Source organism: Doryrhamphus excisus, linkage group LG11 (genome assembly GCF_037039965.1).
Source record: "Doryrhamphus excisus strain RoL-2023G ecotype Guam linkage group LG11, RoL_Dexc_Guam_v1.1, whole genome shotgun sequence".
NCBI lineage: Eukaryota > Metazoa > Chordata > Actinopteri > Syngnathiformes > Syngnathidae > Doryrhamphus > Doryrhamphus excisus.
In genome coordinates, this window is record NC_136367.1 from 732,472 (window position 1) to 752,842 (window position 20,371).

Below are 20,371 nucleotides of genomic sequence, written 5' to 3' on the forward strand. Positions count from 1 at the left end.
TTGCTTCAGGAGGTGAAATATTCAATATTTCAATATTCAATATTCATAGACTAATAAACGGAATACCTTCTAAGATCGAGCACAGAAAATGCTGACATGTCCATGTCATTCATGACATGTCCATGTCAGCCATGGCATGTCCGTCTCAGCCAAGGCACGTCCATGTCAGCCATGGCATGATCATCTCAGCCATGGCATGATCATCTCAGCCATGGCATGATCATCTCAGCCATGGCATGTCCGTCTCATCCATGACATGTCCATGTCAGCCATGGCATGTCCATGTCATCCATGACATGTCCATGTCAGCCGTAGCATGTTCATGTCAGCCATGGCATGTCCACCTCAGCCATGGCATGTCCATGCCCATTTTTTTTTCTCTACACAAAGCTTTCTAGTTCTTCCTGAATCTATTCCAGCCGTATTTCCTTACATTTGTACTTCGTGGGCATGCCCACTCCACTGTGATTGGTCACACGTCCAACCCGGCTTTCTAATAACGGCTGTTGGAGTTGGAGGTAAAGCTAAGAAGCTCTCTCTCCTTCCAAATCATCACAACAGCTCGTTTGAATCATTTTAATAAAATACAATGAAATATATGTATTCAGAATATTACAAAAATACAAGAGGTCAGAATCAGCTGCTATTTTTTATCATTTTGACCAAAATGAAAAGAAATGAAAAAACTCAAAGAACAAAGACGTTGAGGCTGTTCTGGGGAAAAAATACAAAGAAAAAGACGTGCAAAGGCAAACCATAAATGAACAAGATGGCGAGATGAGACAACGGAGGAACGAGGCTGAGTCCATCTTCTCCATGTTGATGATCAGCAAATCATTTTTTGTTGTTTTTAGAGTTTCGTCTGGCAGCAGATGTTTTTCCCGTCCATTGCGACCTTCTCCTTGTGGCTCTCGTAGGCGCTCTCCTCCACGGGCGGCGTGGGACACTTGTGCTCGTAGTACTCCACCACGGGGTAGGTGACGGCGGTGAGCAGCAGGACGGACAGCAGGATGTAGAGCTTGTACTCCAGGCACAGGAAGGTGCTGTAGGCGAAGGCGATGACGAAGCCCAGCGACTCCCACATGCGGTAGTTGGCGAAGGCCGCCTCCTTGTCGCGGGGGAAGAGGATGCCGTACAGAGCTGTGGGAGCAACATCCGCTTATCAGCCGGCCGTTTGGCGTGAAGGTCTGACATGTTCTCACCGTTGGTCTGCGTCTGCCAGATAGCGTCAGCCATCCCCCACAGAGCAGGAAACACAAAGAAGACCCCCAGCTGGTCCGGGTGGGGCCTCCAGTACAAGAGGGCCATGATGCAGGAGAAGTTGGCCACGGCAGCTGAAGAGCAAGCGACAACCCGGGTGAGAACATCCCAAATCATATCGATGGATGTTTGGGATCATCAACCAAATGTCAACATGACTCAACACTTTTGAAGTCAAACGTTTATCATTAAGGGACGCTCAGTGACCAGGCCAAAACGGCCTGCATGGCAGAGTTCCAAGACCAAAACCACTTCTGAACAGAAGAAGGCTGGTCTCCATTTGGCCAGAACACATCTAGATGATCCCCAAGACCTTTGGGGAAATACTTCCCTGTTTGGAAGGCGTGTGTCCCATTACATGGGGCGTAAAAGTAACGTTTCAGAGCAACGGTAAAATATGGTGGTGGTAGTGTGATGGTGTGAGGCCGTTTTGCTGCATCAGGACCTGGAAGACTTGGCGTGATAAATGGAAGCATGAATCCTGTCCCGCCATTTGCTGATGACCCCCAACTGAAAGCAACTTAGTAATAAAACGTTTGATTCCAAAAGAGCAGTTTGTGTTGTCATTGACTCATATTCATATTTGCTTGATGATATGGAACATTTAAGTGTGACACCATCCCATATCTTGGGGTGAAGGACTCCCTTACCCAGGAGGAAGAGCGCCGCCCTCCCGGTGTAGCGAGCGAGTCTCCCGAAGAGGAAGGAGCAAAGGGAATTGGACGCCCCGAAACACATCATCACAAAGCCCACGTAGTGGATGCCCAACGCGCACGTCACGTAGTTCTGCGAGGAGGAAGCACTGACTCCGCTTTATTCACATCCACACCGTACCCATCATTCGCTCCTAGGGTTAGGAGCCCCACCACAGGATGAAGGTGGAACGCCGCGGCGTACCTTAGTGTACTCGCCAGCGAGAAAGCTCTGCTCGAAGCCGCTGTACATGGTGAGCGGGATGAGCGTCAGCAGCCTCCAGTCCTTCAGCAGGCGGAACGTGGCCAGGAAGGTGTGCCAGAACGGCTCCCGGTTGCCACGGAACTGGCTGGTCTGTTCCCGGTCGATGTTGTCCAGGAAGATGGCCACGATCAGCATGGCCAGCACGCCCACGCCTGTCACGGGTCATCACAGGACAGATAATCGGCTTGGCAAGCGTATCAACGCCGCACAATCTGATAAGATAAGAGTCGGATAAAATATTGAGAGGTGATGTGTGGATGATTGTGTACTTTGGATCGTGGTGTCCGCTTGGCGTCAACATTAGCATTTAGCATTTATCGGGCGTTTGACGCCAATCGGTACTTGCCCGAAAGTCGCACGTGTCTCGCTAGGAAATGAGGTGCACGCGGCCCGCTGAAGGACCGGTTACCATGGTTACAGAGGCTTTATCATCTTCAGCATCAGGGTGACAGATGTCGCCGTTACCGATGTAGCAGCCGACGAGGGTCCACACCAGTTTCTGGGCCGGCCTGCTGGTGGTGCTGTTGGACGTGATGTTCAGGCCGCAGTCGGCCGCCCCGCAGGACCGCAGCTGCTCGTCCGAGATGTCGGCTGGGCGCCACAAGAGACATGAGAGGCATTTTGACGTCAGCGATGCTTTTAGTGTAACTGACATGCGTGATGACGGCGTGGGGACCCCGGCTAGCGGTCACGTGACCTTGCTTGACCTTGCCCGGTATCGTCGGCGCTGATAAGATGAGGAATATCAGCACCGTAAACTAGCATGTCATCGCTACACAACTCTTAAAACTCAACCTCGCCCGGTCTTCAATCCTCCTCAAAAGCCCCAAATGGACACTCATTAACTTTTAGGGGAAGATGTGCTGATTCAGCAAACTTGGCTTCAGTTTGTCAACAAATCAAATGAGGCTGAGGAAAAAGTTGTAATATTACGAGAATTAAAAAAAAATATGGGAATAAATAAAGTCAGAATAAATTTGCAATTCGCAATTTACAAAATTGTTGGAAATGGGAAAAAAGCCTGAATTTTGATGAAAATAAAGTCAAAATATGAAGAAAACAAAGTTTTAAGGAAAAAAGTCGTAATATGACGAGGGGAAAATGTCATTTTGGTAGCAGAGTTTTAAAAGAAAAACAGCAACAGTAGAAATAGAAAAAAACAGCTGTAATGTTACGAGAATGAAGACAAATATTATGAAGGAAAAATCGTATTCTAAAAAGGAAAAAAGTGAAAAATGTCAAAGAATAAACTCGTAACAATATGAGGGAAAAGAATGTCATAATGTCTACTTGTGATCTTGCAAGTAGACACTAGATGGCAGCAAAAGCACATTAGCTGAACCCATTGTTAATTACTCACAACATGCAGTAAAGGAGGGGGTTATTTTAGTTCAGTGGAAGCTAAAAAAAACTGTGTGTGTGGGGGGGGGGGGTTCGCGGGGTTGATGGGAAACTATTAAACAGGAGGGCGACGGATAAGAAGGGCAATAAAACCAAAACAAAACAGTGAATTCCCCTGGGAAAAGGGAGCGATTGACAGGTCTGCAATCTGACAAAGGGAGATGTTTCCCTCTGGTGGCTGTTTGCTGTAAGTGCCACACATCAACGCAGGTTGGAGGTTGATTGGCTGGGGTGGTTGGTTCTATTCCTGGTAGTCGCGTGCTATACAAATTGTGTGCTATAGCTCCAGCATTCCTAGATTTATGACCCGGTGCTTTAATGCAACGGGTCTCTCCTAAGTGTCCATTCTCTTTTGCTGCTCTCAGCGCAGCTCCCATTTACGACACCAGCTGGGCACATGAATGCACCAGGGCAGCAGCGCGGGATTCAGAGTTGTCGTAACTTTTGATGTCCAACTAACAGTATGGCTTATAAACGTGAGTAACCAGGTTATTTCTCATTCCTTCAATGTTTGTACCGTCATATTGGAGTGTTGGGATTCAGCCGCCGAGCGGGTGGCTAACTGCTGAGCTAAGTTTGCCATTGCCACTATTTCATGCTATTGTTAGCATGCTAGCATTGAGTGTGTTTAGTGTACTGCTAATAGGGAGATGTTATGTTGCTAACTGCTAGCTTTATAAGCATTGGTAGGGTAGATGAATATCATGAATTATTCATAATAACATACTCGTTAAAGGCAAATTATTTGAGAAGTGTGTATCAAACTGGTAGCCCTTCGCATTCATTAGTACACCCAAGACGTTACTCTCGGTTTCTAAAAGGAAAAAAAAACAAGAACTGAATATTCTTGTCACTCAATTTGTAACCCTTAACGCTTTGTACATTTTACTCCATCCCAGAAAATGTGAATTTATTTAAAATGACATTTTCCGCTTATCCTCACTAGGGTCACGTGGGTATGCTGGAGCCTATCCCAGCTGACTTCAGAGTATTAAATAAACCAGTGTTAAACAGGTAAATAGATTTTAACATGTGTGCTATGTCGTAACTTGATTTTGGTGCTGTTAATACATATATACATAATACAAATATACATAAACCTGCCCTGTAATTTATCATTCCATCAATAAAATACGGGAAAATGGGCATATTTCAGACATAGAGCGACATGGTGATTAATCACGATTAATTAATGTGAAAATGTGATTTATCTCATTAAACATTGTAATCATTTGACAGCCCTAGAAAAAAGTTTTAATAATATGCAAATGAAGTCATAATTACTGGTTTATAATTTTTGATTCATCTACCAAAAAAGCAGCCAAAAAATAGAATAAAGTCAAAATTTTGAGAGAAAAAAGTCAAAATAATGTCATTTTGATTCGAAACAGGATTGAAATATTGAAAAAAATATGAGAACAAAACAAAGCATCAAGTTGTAATTTTTTGTAAATTAGGTCGGGATAAAACGTGAGATAAAATATGAAAAGCTGTATTATTGGGAGAATAAAACCTACATTTAATGAGGTAACCTAAAGGAATGAGAAGCCACACTGCACTACTGATATTATGGGCAATAATTCTTTCTAAATCCATTTTAGACCTGAGCAGGACACCCTGAAGCATTTTCCACCCAGCGTGAGTTTGGGGTGTCGGCGTGTGTTTGGGCGTCACTCCCTACCTATGTTGGTGTCCTGGCCAAAGATGAGCGAGGACATGAGGTTCCCCCACACGGCCGAGGACTGGAAGATGAAGAAGAAGATGCCAAAGTACTGGTTGATGACATCCGAGCCCTTCTTGCCCTCCTTGGCCGCCTGCACGTTGCCGGAGATGGTCAGGTAGGTGCACTTGGCCGACCAGAGAGGCGAGCCCCCCAAGCCCAGGATGATGGAGGTGGGGATGAGGGTGTACCTAAGGGCGGGAGCGTCTGACTGAGGCTGCTGGACTCCCTCGTCTGGATGAGACCGGCTTCTTACCAGCCCGGGTAGAGGTTCCCAAAGGAGTAGGACACGTAGCACGCCATGCCGGCCACGATGGTCCACTTACAGCCCAGGTTCTTGATCATGATGGGCGGCAGAAACATGGAGGAGATGATGATGGAGGCGTAGATGACGCTCAGCGACGTCACGCCCATCCCCTCCTCCGCGTTCAGGCTGCTCTGCACGAGGAGAGGTTCGGGGAAGCTGCTTGAGGTTGAGGGGGTTGACTCAACGTCTTACTCAACCTGCGCTCTATTTTCAGGTTTTTATCCCCACCGCGTCGAGACTTCCACTGGATGCGCTGCCTTTCTCACCATTATTGCAGCATACAATACTTACTGGTACTTGACTTGGAAAGTATTAGAGAATACTCAGAATAGAAGAAATACACTGGCAGGCTGAATTTACATCACAAAACACAACTCATTGATTCAATTCAACTCATTCATTCATGATGAATTCACTTTGAAAAGAACTGCATTACTTTTACAATTATTACAAATATTTACAGAGTTTTATTGAAGATAAAAGAAATAGAAATATTTGTAAAGATATTGACTGGAGTATATTTTATTTAGAAAGAGAATTTAAAAATGGAAATAAAAACAGCAATATCAGAATAAAATATTGCTGTAACAAATAATATAAATAAATCAAAGCATTGATATTTTTGTCACTTTTAACACATAGATGAATTACAATGGATTTGATATAATAATTCATGATTTATTACATTTGAAAAAACTCAATTTACTTAAAAAAAAGATGTAATACATTTTATTTAGAAAATAAACTGAAATAAAAATGAAAACAATTGTATAATAAAATAAATATCACTGTAATGATTAAAATAACAGATAATGATGAATAAAACTGTCTAAAATGATCAGTTTTTTAACATTAATATTAATTTCATTTATTTAAAGACTGATATATTAAATTAGATTTTTTTTTTACTTTTACAATTTAGCAAATGTTTTTGACCACTTAAATGAATGACGTTTACGTGACGAAGGATCAGTTACATTTGGAGAAAAGATGCATCTAGTTGATGAATATTCTTATGACGCTCGCATTTACCTGCAGGCTCTGCAGACCTCCATACGCTGTGAAGAGCGACAGGAAGCCGAGAGAAACCACAAACACGTTCTTGAAGTTGCGGCTGATCATGGCTGCCGGACTGAAGGGAAAAAGAGAAGACCAGGAAAGGTTGTCTCATCAGAGGAGCCTCCCTGCCGCCGAGTCAAGGCTCTTGTGTGATGAAACACGCTACAAACGTACTTTACAGGCAAGACCTGCGAGCAAAGTCCAAGTGTGACACACACACACACACACACACACACACTGACAGTACAGTATAGTACAGTACAGTACTATATATGATCTTTGGTCCTTGATACAATCTCTTCAAAACCTGACTATGTGCTTCCTTTGTGTTGCTGACAATGATAATACACGTTTCTACCTGACTGACTCCACTTTACATTCAGGATGGTGTCAGTGGTCTTGGCGGGGCGGGGGGGTCATGGTTCCCTCCAGGAGCAGTGGCAAAGGGCAAAGGTTTACGACAAGTTATTCCAAGGGCGTTCACCACATCGCCGTCTGTTTGTTTTCTTTGACGCCATTGTTTGTGGCGACGTTTGCTCACAGAAATGAGACAATCACGGTCATCCTATTTACCAAAATACACCAACCTCACACGGTACCGTGCTTTTAGCATGGTTGCTACATCAGATGGTTCACATCAGAAAACTAATGTGCAGAATGACCCCAAGAGTGCAGCCATGACGCATCCAAGAGGTCACAAAAGACCCCACAACAACATCCAAAGAAATACAGGGGTGTAAAAAAGTATAAAAATGTAATTTTACTTGAAGAAAGTCCAAATATTACAACAAAAAGAATGGCATGGCATTATGAGGAAAACGTGTTTGCAAAATAGAGTTGAAATGTTTTTTAAAAGTTGGAATATTGTATGAATATTGAGGATGCGCCTGCGTCATCTGCCTTGCAAGGCAGCAGCTGTACCATGACACCATCAGGAAGTGAAGAGGTGAATTTTGAATGCGGCCTGCTGCCAATCATTGTGTTCATGAGAAGCAGCTTCCCATTCCCGAGGTGGAAGGCCATCTAAGCGTTATCAGCAATCATAAGGTGATAATCGCTATGACAGTGACTGGATGATGCAGCACAAATTGACTTTGACCACTCGGAATAAAAAGCTATTGTAAACCTTACAACAGGAAATCCTCTCTGATTGGTTCATTAGTGCTTCCAGGGTGAGTGTTGATTGGCTGGAGCCTGGGGCAGACGGGTGATGTGTTTTGTTTGTTTGTTCGGGCAGACACGGTTGTCCACTTGGTTGAAAACATCCTTCCTGTTGTTGCAGTGGAGAACATTAAAGATGGCCGCCACCCTGCAAAAGACCAAGGTCGCCCTCTAGTGGCTGAAAACAAGAGCACAGGGATGACGTGTCCTCTCCTCTTAGGTAACTCGTGACTTTGTTTCATTCTTTACTTTTGAACATTTGTTTCTTTAAAAGTTTAAAACGTTCCCCTCATTATATATATATACATATATACATATATATACATATCCACACCACTGTATGTTTGGCCTTGTCTGGAAAGTAACGTAGTGTATGGCCGTCAGGTAAAACCCAGTTAAAGCAGGTTGTTTCTTGCTCATCCTCATCCAGACTCTGACCCGAGTGACTACTGATGGAAAACAAAGCTAAGACACTTAGTTTCTCACGCGTGCTCACTTCCTTCCTCCAGGCTGACTTTTCTCAGCCAATCCTGCGGCACTTTCATGCAAATCCCTCCTGGAATGTCAAACCCACGTGAGAACCACAGCTCATTTGGCCCCCAAAAGACTTCATCCTCATCCCTGTTGGACTCAACACGCCGGCGGCCATCTTTTTTCAAATCCGACAGTTGTCGACTGCTTTTACTGGGCAGGAAATGAGAAAACCTGAATGTGTCTGACAAAGTCTAAAAAGTAGACTTGACAAGTCTTACCATATGACCAACACGGAATTAGAATTTGATGAAAATATCTTTCTTTTCATAGATTTTATTCTGTTTCATCTCATTTTCTTAAGCTTCTGAAACAAGTGTGGGGAGAAATCAGCTCTACTCTACCAACAAGAAGGATGAGCAAGAACAACAGAATGAAGAAATAAACAAAAGGTATAAATATCTTTGTTGAAGTCATCTTTTTTTATACATCATGTTTGCAGGGGGGCTGCACAGCTCTGAGAAGCCCATTCTTTGGTTTATTGATAGTATTTTCTGATGGCCCATAGAGGAGGCATACGTGTCCCACTGCATATGATACAAGTATTGAGATGATGACTGAGGTCATGTTGGAGTAAATGTGCTGTGTCTCATTGCTGGGGCGTATGTCCTGGTGTGGCTCGTGAAAATACACGATGGTCACCCGAACAAACTTAAGACTTGTTTGTGCAAGAAAATCTTGACTAAAATATCCTCCCGCTTTGACTAAACATGTTTGGTCGGCTTACCGCACGGCAGCTGCTGCTGGCGTCATTCTGGTCAACATCAGCCTCAAACCTCATTGCCTTTGCGGCGGCCAATGTGGGTGCCGTATGTCAACATGCGCTATATGCCTAGCATGTCCCGGGCTAAGCGAGGGCCACATAGTGAAAAGAGAAAGGGTGCAAGTCGGCCACTTATATTATATTTTGGAGGGCATGATCTCTACTTGTTTTGGTCTGCTGCCCCCTGTTGTCTCTTTTCTGTCCTGCAGCGAACCCCTGCCTTGTTCCCCTGGTCTGCACACCTTTGCCCATCAGCCATTAGGCCTTCATGTACCAGTCCACTTCCATGGTTGCCTCGTCCTGTCTCTCTGCCTAGTAACTTCTATTTTGGCTGCCTCCTGTCTGTAAGTAGTTGAGCCACTTTGTAATACTTATTTACTACTTTGTACTCTCAGCTTCCCTGTGACCTTCTGTCACTGGCATCTTATGTTGTACTTAGTTTTTCCTCCTCTGTTAGCGCCCTTGGTTTATTATTGAATACTTTTACTACATTTTCCTTGGTCTCTGCTCTGGGGTCCTCAACACCTGGCACGAGTGCCAGCACAGATACAGTATGCTAAGAATATTTTGGAGGAAAACACCGCATCTCTGCTTTTTCACGATTATTACTATCAAAAGGTGCTTGGACAGTAATTAGACAGTAAAGGAGTACAAGCTGCCTGAAAGAAGAACGTGGATGCTTTCATGGATATTTTATTCTTTTATTTTCGTCATGGGGATGAATCCACGTGAGACCATACACTCATCATCGACGCCATTCTCTTACTTTCTCTAACGTCTGCATTTCTTCCTCACAATGTGTACACTTGACACTTTATGCACGTGAGTCGCACACCGCTGAACCAGGCAGCATTGCTGTGTTGTTCGGTGTGTGTGCGTGTGTGTGTGTGATCGAGGCAGACAGTACATTGCTGACACAGTGCATCACTGCTGTTGTTCCCAGCAGCACAATGGACAACAACATACAGAGATGCTGAGCATGACACTCTGCTGCTTTATGGGGCTCCATCGCTCGCACACACGCACACACACACTCTCACACACACCCACTCTCACACACACAGCTTGATTGTAATAGATGGAAAGACATGACAATGGTTCTCTCCATAGTGACTACTCTCCCATTTCATTCATTCATTGTATCTTGTGAAGAGGACAATGCCGTAGACCAGGGGTGTCCTAACTTTTTCCAGCGAGGGTCACATCGTGAAACAGGAAAGGCACTTGCACTTGCTACTTTGATATTTTGTTACACAATGCAGACGTGTATGATTCTATGATGAATTCTCTCTAAAGAATGACTTCAACTTTCATTCTTTACCTCTTTCACTCTGAAATGACATGACTGTGCTCCTCATAATATTAACATGACTGTTTTTTTTGGATAATTTGCCCTAGCCTTGTAAAATGACTGCTCACTGTTCCATTTTTGCTGGTTTTTTTTCTTCTTAAAAGATATTTTTGACTCAAGCATGCTGGTGGTAGAGTCCTGGCCTCAGGGGGCTGCACGAATGGTGCCGGGCCTTGGGGAGCTGCGGTTGACTGTGAGGGAAGGTGAATTCCAACATGCAGTGTGATGTTGATGGGACAGGTGTGCCTTCAGCTGGCCACAATAAAAGGCCACTCCACAGTGTGCAGTTGAATGGGCCAAGAGCCAGCGGTGTTGTTGCGTCGTGTCAATAACTGAGTAGAACTCAAGTGGAGGAAGGAAGCGTGAAGACACCGAGAAAAGAAACGTAAAACAGATCCATGAATTATTCAACTCTCACTTTGTCTGCTCCTCATTTATCTGGCTCTCCTCTCTGCTCTCCTGCACTCCAACAGCCGCATTCTCCTCTCCTTGTGTGTGTGTGTGTGTACTGTACAATAGTGACTCATACACACTCACACACACGCACACTAAGCCGGTAATTAAAGAAGCAAAATAACATCCTTCCACGGCAGCCGAGCACTGTGGGAAACGTAGGCGGCTCCCGTTGTCTTTCTTTCAGGGATGGCAGACGGAGAGCAGGAGTGTTTCTCTTTCACCTCCTTAGGAAACAAGCGTCTTCTTGTTTTCATCAACATCCGCTTGGGAGACTGGATGGTGCAAACGCATCACGCCAGCTCGGAGGACCAACGCACGAGTCAAACATGAAAGCCACCATCCGTACGGGGCTGGGTGTGACGGCCTTTCCATGACAATGGAATAAAAATCAACCCACCTGCTGAAAAGTACAATTATTATTCATATTATTAGTGGTAGTATTATTATGCCAGTCAGATGACCCATTTTGCCTAAGCGGGTTTGTTTTAGTTTTGGGGTCACGGTCGGGGTCGGGGTTAAAAACCATCCGCTCAGCTGCACCAAAGAGGTGTGAGTGCGACTCGGCTGGCTTGTTCTCCTTCAAGTGTGATTATTCACATGAACGTCTCCCCAGCAGGCAGGCGTGACCGGCGTGAGGTTTCAAACCGGTCTGACTGGGCCAGCACGCCGGCGAGAAGCAGCTGATGTCACCTGGATCAACATGTGGGCGTGGCCTCCAGTGTCGTCACTCTGACTTCTTTTGTAAGTATTTTGAGAATATGGCCCCTACAGTGGGCTAGTTATTACTATGATGTCTTTACATTATTGCTGTATTATCATTACTACCATTGAGGCGTATATATATATATATATATGTACTATTTCAGATGGACTTGGTATTGTCATGTAGTGTAAATAAATGTTAGAATTTCCTTGTTTGATATAATGTATCTTAATGATTTATTCACCACTGGGATCCAAGATGTAAAGTAGCCTTTGGGTTTATTTAAATGTCTTTTTAAAATGAATAAATAGTGGATACAAACTAAAACTGTTGAAGGTCCGTGTACACGGCAACGAATAGCTAGCAAATTCCTGCAAGACAAGACGCCAGGCTTCAGCAGGAGGAACGAAGAGGAAGGATTAGGAGGAGGTTCAAGTTGAGGCCACAAGGCTTTTTCTCACTCATCTTCTCTTTTCAAAGCGTCCAAATGAAAGAACCCCCCCCTCCGCCCGTGCCCTCGACCAGACAAGACGTGTGACATCAATGGCGGCGCACTCCTTCCAACCTCATCCGGGCAGCGTCACGTCTTCCTCTTTTGTGGTGGACATGTGGCGTACGCCACACTGACTCCAGCGGCCTTTCATGATGATAGGCCAGACCCCAGGGCTCAGGAACATGTCGGACCACACAGACGTGGTTGCTCCCCCCCCCCCCCCCCCCCCAAAGGTCACTCCAGTCAATGTAGCATGACGACAACATGGCCGCACGAGTTTCACTTCTTTTTACACTTCACAATGTGATGAATGCTTTCACATTACTTTCCTTTGCCTTATTCCACAATGGCAGGGGTGCTCAAAATGTGGCCCAGGGGCCCTTGGCGGCCCATGGCCCGTTCTGAAAATACAATTTAACAGGAAAAGTTAAGAAATATCACCACAAATCTGCTGCTACAGAAAAGAAAGCCTAAATATGATGATAAAAGTTGTAATCTAACAAGAAAAAGTCCTAATTGTCCAGGAATAAGGTCATGTCACGAGGGACATGACCTCAGCACCAGTCCATGAAGTCAGCCTTTGTCGCTCGCAGACGGTGACAGCCAGGCAAATACAAAAGCTCCCATAGAACACGTTGTGGCGTCAACACACACACACACACACACAGAATGTCCTACCACTGGACGCCACCACCAACACACCTCCACCTTATCACGAACATGCAGCCACTACACTCAAATGCAACATAAACAGGATTGTTCTTCAGCAGGATGTCTTGTGTAGTTTGTAGATTGCAGGGGGGGGGGCATGCCCCCTCCCCAGATCAAAACAAATATGGCAAACAGCAGTCTGGGTGCCAAGTTATTCCCAACACAAACACACAAACAGAACAACCAAACCAGCAAAATCCCAACATGCTGCATCCTTTCATTTGTCACCAGGTGGGCCTGGCTGGAGAACCCATTGGTCTGGTCTGGTCTGGTATCACGCGTGTCGTCTTCAAGCTCAGCTGTGACGTGCTCAGTCCCACTGAGCTTCTCGGCTGATTAAAAAGAAAGATCTTCCTCCTGGAGTTTGCCATCACGGGTAGGCTGAGGATTACGGCGGCTGGCGGTTCAAAGTGAAGTCTGCCTAAATCTAAAATTAGAAAGAGCAGCTTTGCTTGTGTGTGACGTTCGTGGTGAGTCACGCTTCCAATTCCAACTTCAATAAAGTCATCATTGTTTCCATCCTTTCATTTTCTGCAGATCTTGTCTTCATGGGGGTCAGACCTACGCCTGGATTGGTCAGCAGCCAATCACAGGACGCATACGGGACACATCGTTGGGTTGTTTCCCCAAATCAGGTGTCAGAAAGCACATCTCGTCCACCATACGTGAGTAATAGAGTATAAATACGGTAGGTGATAATGTACTACTACATGTACCAACATGTACCACTCTTTATGTCTTTATGCTTCACGGAGAATGTTTCTCCTCAAGCTTTGTTGAAGGACTTTTATCTGGATTATGGATTATGACTAGGATGATGATAATGTTATTGTGCCTGTTATGAGACCATTCAAAGCTGCAATGAAAGCCTTTTGTTCTGGCAATCAAGTCTGATAGGTGTGGCACTGGTGACACCTAGCGGCCAGTGTGGAACACTACATTTCATCAACCTCTTCTAATGCCTTCATTTAGCTATTTATGCCTGAAAACGCTCCATTTAGGCCAATCATACATACAATTTGCTTAATGTGTATATATTTTGGACTACTAATAGGCCGTAGTCAACCACAAAACAGTGATTGTTGATTATGAATTGATTTATATTACACTTAATTACATTTATACTAAACTGAGCTGTAGCGTGCATCATGCTAACCAGTAGTGCTACAAATGGAAAATGACAATTGGGACTCAAAGCAGAAGGTGCAAACAATGATGTTGTTTTCTTCTTGTCATGTTCGGGCCTCGCCAGCGGGTGCTGAATATCACACGACACTGCTGAGTCCAATGACTTCACCTCCCAAGCTACACCCTTCCTGCTTTCATGTTAGCATTACGCTCTCTTGATGCGAACTATATGATTTTATTTATACTATATGATTTATTTTGATAATCCTGCGAGAAATATCCAAACAAAAATTAATATCAACTATAGCGGGGTTGTCCCAAACTTTTATATTCTAAAATAGAGGTGCCCAAATTGTGGCCTTGGGGCCATTTGCAGCGATTCTTTATTGGCCCGCCGCACCGTCAAAAATAGCAAAAACTGAATAGTTAGCAGCAGCTTTGCGATAATAAAAACAGCATAATTTTACAAGAATAATGTTATGACATATTGGCTGACGACCAGTCCAGGGTGGACCCCGCCTCTTGATAACCCTAACCCTTTTTCACACCACTGTAACTTCTTTTGGGTTTATGGATGCCCGTCAGGAGGCTGATGTTCGGGGCCCCAGAGTTTGGTTGTGGGTATGTCTGAAAGGAGATGCGGGGGGCAATGACACCTCCCAAAAATAGTTGTGGTGAGTCAAGTGGACTCCCACCCGCCCCACAGACTGCATGAAGCCATTTGTTTTTGTTAGCGCAGCGATGATGAGCATGCGGCTGACGTGTTGCGTGACTCGTGGATGAGAACACAGCTGACTTGACAGAACAACACAGAGCCACCAACAAGGAACATTTGCTTTAAAAGCGCACCAGCGTGGTTTGGGTGGATTGCTCTTCAACTTCTGGGATTTTAGCAGAAGTTCCAAACCACAACAGGAAACCAACATGGCCAGATAGCGCCGCCACTTCCTGTGTGATGTCACAGCGCGTATGCACTGATTGTGTGCGCGTACATAAACACTCTGCTCAAAGTGTTTTGTTTGATGGCTGGTAACAGGAGGTCTGTTCATTACGTTGTGATAAAACATACGCTGGCACATCATCACACACACACACACACACACACACCATCACATTGCTGCTATCAATTATTAAGTCTTCCACTTTGACTACAGCGAGGCTCATCTTATCTTGTTTTCACCCTCAACGCGATAAGGCGCTAATGCAGCGTTATTGCTTATCTTCTCTCCACAGCAGCAGGAGAAGAGTTTGTGCATATTTCTTATAAACATTCAAGATGGATGCTGATGCAAACAAAACACTCCTTTGCTTCGCTTTTGATGACAGAAAGCTGGAAGGAAGATACTGTGCTGCACTTTTTAAAACAAACTTGACTGCCAGCATACACTTATCACTTATTATGATTGAAACACTGCTTATTATTCTGCTGTTTGATAGGGGAAAAAACAACCACAGTTGAATTTTAGCTAGCTAACTAACGCAACGTAGATCAAGGGTATCCAATGTGAGGCTCGGGGGCCATTGCCAAATAAAATGAAACCAAAAGTCAAAAATGTAGTGTAGTGTAACGAGAGAAGGGCAATGCTGTTAGTGCTCATAACTAATAATAACACAAAGTATTTGTTTGTACTTTTTTACCCTCCAGGGGTCGCCACTGCAAACCAATCTCCTCCATCCAACCCCGTCTTCTGCATCTGTCCTCTCACACCAACTCCCCTCATGTCCTCCTTCACTACATCCATAAAGCTCCTCCACGCCTACGTAGCATCTTTCAACTTTCTTCTGGACATGTCCCAACCATCTCAGTCTGGCCTCTCGGACTTTATCTTCAAGGGGTCTAACATGTAATGCCCATCTTGCCCCCTTACTGATCCTATCCATCCTGGTCACTCCCAACGTGAACCTCAGCATCCTCATCGCTGCTACCTCCAGTTCTGCTTCCTGTCTTTCCCTCAGCGGCACTGTCTGGGTCATGCTAATAAATGACTAGGGATTGTGCAGGTGTACCTAATGAAGTGGCCAAAAGTGAAGTCGGGGGCCTGCCAGGGTAGATGACGTCATCAAGCAGCAGCTTCACGGCTGTTTGGATTTGAAAGGGTTAACACTAGCGGCGCGCACGCGTACTGAGAGCATCGGGAGCGCGCCCAGGCTCACCCGGCTGGCGGAGCTCAAACCGAAGTCACACACACTGAAGAGGGAGCAGTCTCGGACTTCCAAGCGGTAAAAACGACCGGAGCGTCTGACCCTCCTGTGGAATAATCTTTTTTCTTTTACCGGAGCGCTTCAGGCGGACCGAGAAGGTCAGCAAGGCGGTCCACCATGACGGGCAACAGGGAGGAGGAGAGGAGGAAACTGGCCGACATCATCAACCACTGGAACGCCAACCGGCTCGACCTGTTCGAGATCAGCCGGCCCACAGAGGTATGCGACCGGCTCGAGGTAGCAAGATAGGCCCCGGTGCAGCGGGCCTCACCTGGTTGCACCGACACACACACACACACACACGCCTCGGGGATACCGATTGTAGGCTGTGGTCGGCGGCGTGGTTTAGTTGGTTTCCTTCGTGGGAAGTCCCGCAAGTTCCACGCTTGGCAAGAATGTACGCCAGACTCAGTTGGAAAAGGGTAGCATTTTTAGTGTCGTGTTTTGGACATACGAACCGACACAAAGCGACATCTGCTACGTTGAGAATTTAGATGAAAAGGCAGCAACCGCCGTTTGTCACTAGATGGGAGTTGAAAAGAGGTAGAAAGATTGATTGGATGTAGCGCGGTAGCGGCTACTTGCTACCGGACACAGCTGTGTGTTGTGGTGGTGCCGATAGGGACTAATAACACCCTTCCCGAAAAACCACAGCCAGCAATTCTTACAAGTTGACAAGGTTTAGGAAACAGTCTTGTCCCTTTTGTGCAGAATGAGCTGGCCGAATGTGAAGTGAAGAAGAAGCCACTTCTTTGAAGTCTTCAGATCACTGCAGGACGTTATTGCAACCGTCGATGCTACGCAGCTTTTTAAAAGTGCCACATTTTCCAACGCAGTCTGGCATGTTGTTATCTTCCACCGAAGTAGCAGCTAGCTCCACAGCTAACTGGCTAGCTTGACGGGTGGCGAGCGTCCGGCATTTGAGACATGTGTGTACACCATCAGGCACGTTAAGCTTATTGAATAACATTGTGGCCAAGTGAATGATTCCTTTTGGAAATGTGCATCAATTGCACGGTGCACTGCTAGTGTTAGCGGCCGGTCTGCAGCGGCTAACCGACCTAGCTGCCAGCATTTGTAATACTCCTGGTAAATAGATGCAAGCTTTAAGTATTAGGCAGGAGCAGAAGGTAAATGTTTATACTTAGGGTACGGTTTTCTTAGGGGAGAGAGAGATTGCGCTGCATTGTCTTAAGCTAGCATGGTGGTGGTTGTATGATGGACTGCTACTGACTGGAGCACAGTGAGCACTAGTGTAAGTAAAGAATTCGTGACATGACAGGATAATAACAAACAAGTGCATGCCTGGTTCTGTTATGGTACGGCAAGGTCACCGCTGCTGGTTGTGTAGGTCAACATCCCCTCTAACCTGGCCCATCAAGGCAGACCAGTTTGGATGTATAGCAAACAGTGATCGTGTCAGCTGCCATGTTTTTAGGCGGGCAGCTTACCCAGCCACCCTCCCGCTGCCTTGTTCTTCTTGGATAAGGGTGTAAGGAGTGGGGGGGGGGGTCACAGGGTCCCCTCCTCTCCCCATGAGCCGATTTAATTCATCGGGATTGAAGCTGGCCAGCCGTTGGCCAGAGTTGCCTTTGGCCAGTGTGGCCACCTCCCCATCCTACCATCCTATGAGGAATGATTAACCGACACATCAAGCGAGGCCTCTTGGCCTCTTAAGTCCTTCTGACTGTATGTCCAACCCCCCCAAGTACTCCATGGAATACAAGCAGATGTGTGACACCCTGCTGCCATGCTACACCCTCCCCATATGTCAGCTGGTTGAGCCCCCAGGGGGTGCTGCACAAATGCCCATTACGCCCAGGAAGCACTTGCTATGAAATTCCACAATCCCTTACAGGACCTCCACTTTGTTCATATGTAGAATCACATTTTCTCATAGGGAGTCATGGAAGTATAAGTCTGTTCTGGGGTCAAACAGTGGCCGTCAGAAACGCTTTAGCAAGTAGTAGTTGCTTGAAGTCATTTTTTTAACCTTCCTAACTGTTGCACACGTGGAAAAGGAGTTGGGCTAGCCTCCCAAATCTTTGTGCCACATTTGAGGCTGCATTTTTCCAGATTGTTTTCACTGGTCACAATGGGGGGGGGGGGGGGGGGGGGGGGTCAAAAGAGTCAGTCTGGTTATGCTAAGATCAGTGATGGGTGACTGATTTGGTCTAATTAGTTCTTCAGACTTTATAATCTGACATACCGAGTCGAGGGATGGTTGCTGAATTATAGAAACGTAGCAGGTGCTAATCTGTGGAAACGCTAACGGTAGGGGACCCTGTTGGACACTTCATTAGGAACACGTGCACATTCTCAGCTCCTGTTTGTGAAGATGACTAATGAAAGCTGTGTTACAGAATTGTTTGTTTTGGATGGACTGTGCTGCATTTGTCATGTTTCTGATGTTTTGGCTAGTAGGTGTATATTTGACTGCTAACATGATTTTGCAATGCACCCATGACGGCTTTGTATTTACTACCAGAGCCTTCCGGGCAGTCGTTGCCTGATTGGGGTTCTCAGCAGGCTGATGGTGATGATGTTGGGGCTTCCTCAGCAAAGCAGAAAGGAGTCGACTTTTAAGTGCGATTCTTTTAGGGGCATGCTGAGTTATTTAGGCCTTGTTACCTCTCAGAAAAAGGTTTAGTCGGGTCCATTGAGCTGTGCTTTTATTCGCGTGTGACGCAGGTAAGGCGATTTTAATGCTCCTTGTCCTGAAAGCTCACTGCAGGAATTGTTTTTTTTTTTTTTTACAGCAGCTTTTCATGTTTGGGGTTATCTTGTTTTTTATTTTCATACAATTGCAACTTTTCTTGTCAGATTACAAGTTGTTTTCTCTAAAAATATAAATATATTGACTCTTGCATTATTTAAATTACAGCTTTTTTTCCATTTCTGCTGTTGTTTTTTTTTTAATTTTCCACTACTTCAACTTTCTTTTTGTAAATTTTCTACCTGCAATATGACTTTATTCCCACAATATCTTTTACTTTACTCTTGTAACTTTTTTCCACAGGCTCATTTTCCAAAATGTATAACTTTATTCATTGTTTTTCATAATAACGACATTTGTAATATTTCAACTTTATGCTACTAAAATGAAAATTGTACTCGTATAACATTATTCTCCTCAAATTACTTTCTTGCAAAATTACTGCTGATTTTTGCAGCGTTTTTTTTCTTAAAATCTATTTTCAAATGGGCCGTGGGCCAGTGAAAAATCAGGCGCGGGCCGCACTTTGGACACCACTGCATTATGGCAACATGGCTGAGGACTTCAGAGACACAGGTGTATTTGGTATTTATTCCAGCATGAGGAGTACTAACACCTGCAATATTTACTATAGAGTACAACTCTTACTCATACATTTGGTTGTTTGTGGCGTGCGTGCGTGCGTGCGTACGTGGGTGGACATGTATTAGGTCATGTTGTCATCATGCTAGCATTGATCCAATATCCATAGTAGCCTGCCATGGATAACATCTATATTTGCATGTAAGCGCCGTCTCTTGTGTGAATCCGCCCCAACGCTCCTGTTCGGGAAACAGGAAGTGTGTGCTGTGCTGAGATTGTGAGCTTCCTGTGGCTGTTTTTCTTTTTGTCGTCCACTTCCAACATGTTCTCGTTGTTGATTGGCCCGTTTGCTTTATTGCCCGAGCACCCAGCTTTACTACACGCAAGACGGCAGGATTTATTGCTGGTGCACGGCGTTACATTTCCTTATTACAGTGCAGAATGCATCACCTGACTGTTGATTAACCATAGCTTCCGGCGAACGGGACATGTTGCAGGAGACTATTGCCGTCAATTACAAGCTAGCGTTGCGGCTAAAGTTGCCTTTGTAGAAAAGGCGGAGCCCGGTTGGTGCGCGGCTGTGATGCTGGCGTATCTGCTAGCCTCAGCTACAACCACAATAGCACGAGGACACGCACACAAGCGCTGGCTGATTGCCGGGTGCGTTTATCTCCGTTTGCATTGTCCCGCAGTGTGTTTTTGTCACCCCCACCAGCCTCATCATGTCATGTGGGCCCCTCGCCTCGCCGGGTCACCATGGCAACACCGTCGCTGTGATGAGCAGACTTATTTTGTGCCTCATCCGCTGGGTTTGTCGTGGCGGGGCGGCTGTCAGCCGAGGGCTAGATCAAGTCAACGTCGAGAAGGAGG

At 45.4% G+C, this 20,371-nt stretch overlaps 2 protein-coding genes and 1 long non-coding RNA gene across 26 annotated transcripts in view; 2 read left to right on the forward strand and 1 right to left on the reverse strand.

The window, feature by feature from the left end:
- Positions 1-635: 635 nt before the first annotated feature.
- Positions 636-6,767, reverse strand: unc93a (unc-93 homolog A). The gene is made up of 8 exons (XM_058064401.2): positions 6,678-6,767; positions 5,595-5,776; positions 5,300-5,529; positions 2,683-2,808; positions 2,158-2,369; positions 1,911-2,046; positions 1,203-1,334; positions 636-1,140 (listed from the first exon to the last, which is right to left on the reverse strand). Exons 1-8 carry the CDS (start codon positions 6,765-6,767, stop codon positions 851-853), a joined length of 1,398 nt encoding a protein of 465 aa, XP_057920384.2. The 3' UTR covers positions 636-850.
- On the forward strand, positions 3,846-12,344 carry LOC131115757 (uncharacterized). Of its 2 annotated transcripts, XR_013629477.1 has the most exons (8): positions 3,846-4,094; positions 5,220-5,456; positions 6,684-6,885; positions 7,987-8,085; positions 8,701-8,788; positions 9,369-9,503; positions 11,583-11,707; positions 12,150-12,344. It is a non-coding gene; the product is annotated as an uncharacterized LOC131115757 (long non-coding RNA). The 2 variants fall into 2 exon arrangements; XR_013629478.1 differs by lacking the exons at positions 11,583-11,707; positions 12,150-12,344 and adding an exon at positions 10,615-11,229.
- A 764-nt stretch (positions 12,345-13,108) lies between these two features.
- Positions 13,109-20,371, forward strand: part of afdna (afadin, adherens junction formation factor a) — a 47,239-nt gene continuing 39,976 nt past the window's right edge. For 4 of the 23 annotated variants that reach the window (XM_058064151.2, XM_058064142.2, XM_078794817.1 and 1 more), the window contains exon 1: positions 15,933-16,422. In XM_058064151.2, the coding sequence (XP_057920134.2) occupies positions 16,321-16,422 (102 nt within the window). In that variant the 5' untranslated portion in view covers positions 15,933-16,320. Of the gene's footprint in view, positions 13,344-13,410; positions 13,539-15,927; positions 16,423-20,371 lie in introns of those variants that run through there. The other 19 variants (XM_058064168.2, XM_058064134.2, XM_078794819.1 and 16 more) reach the window with 11 other exon arrangements.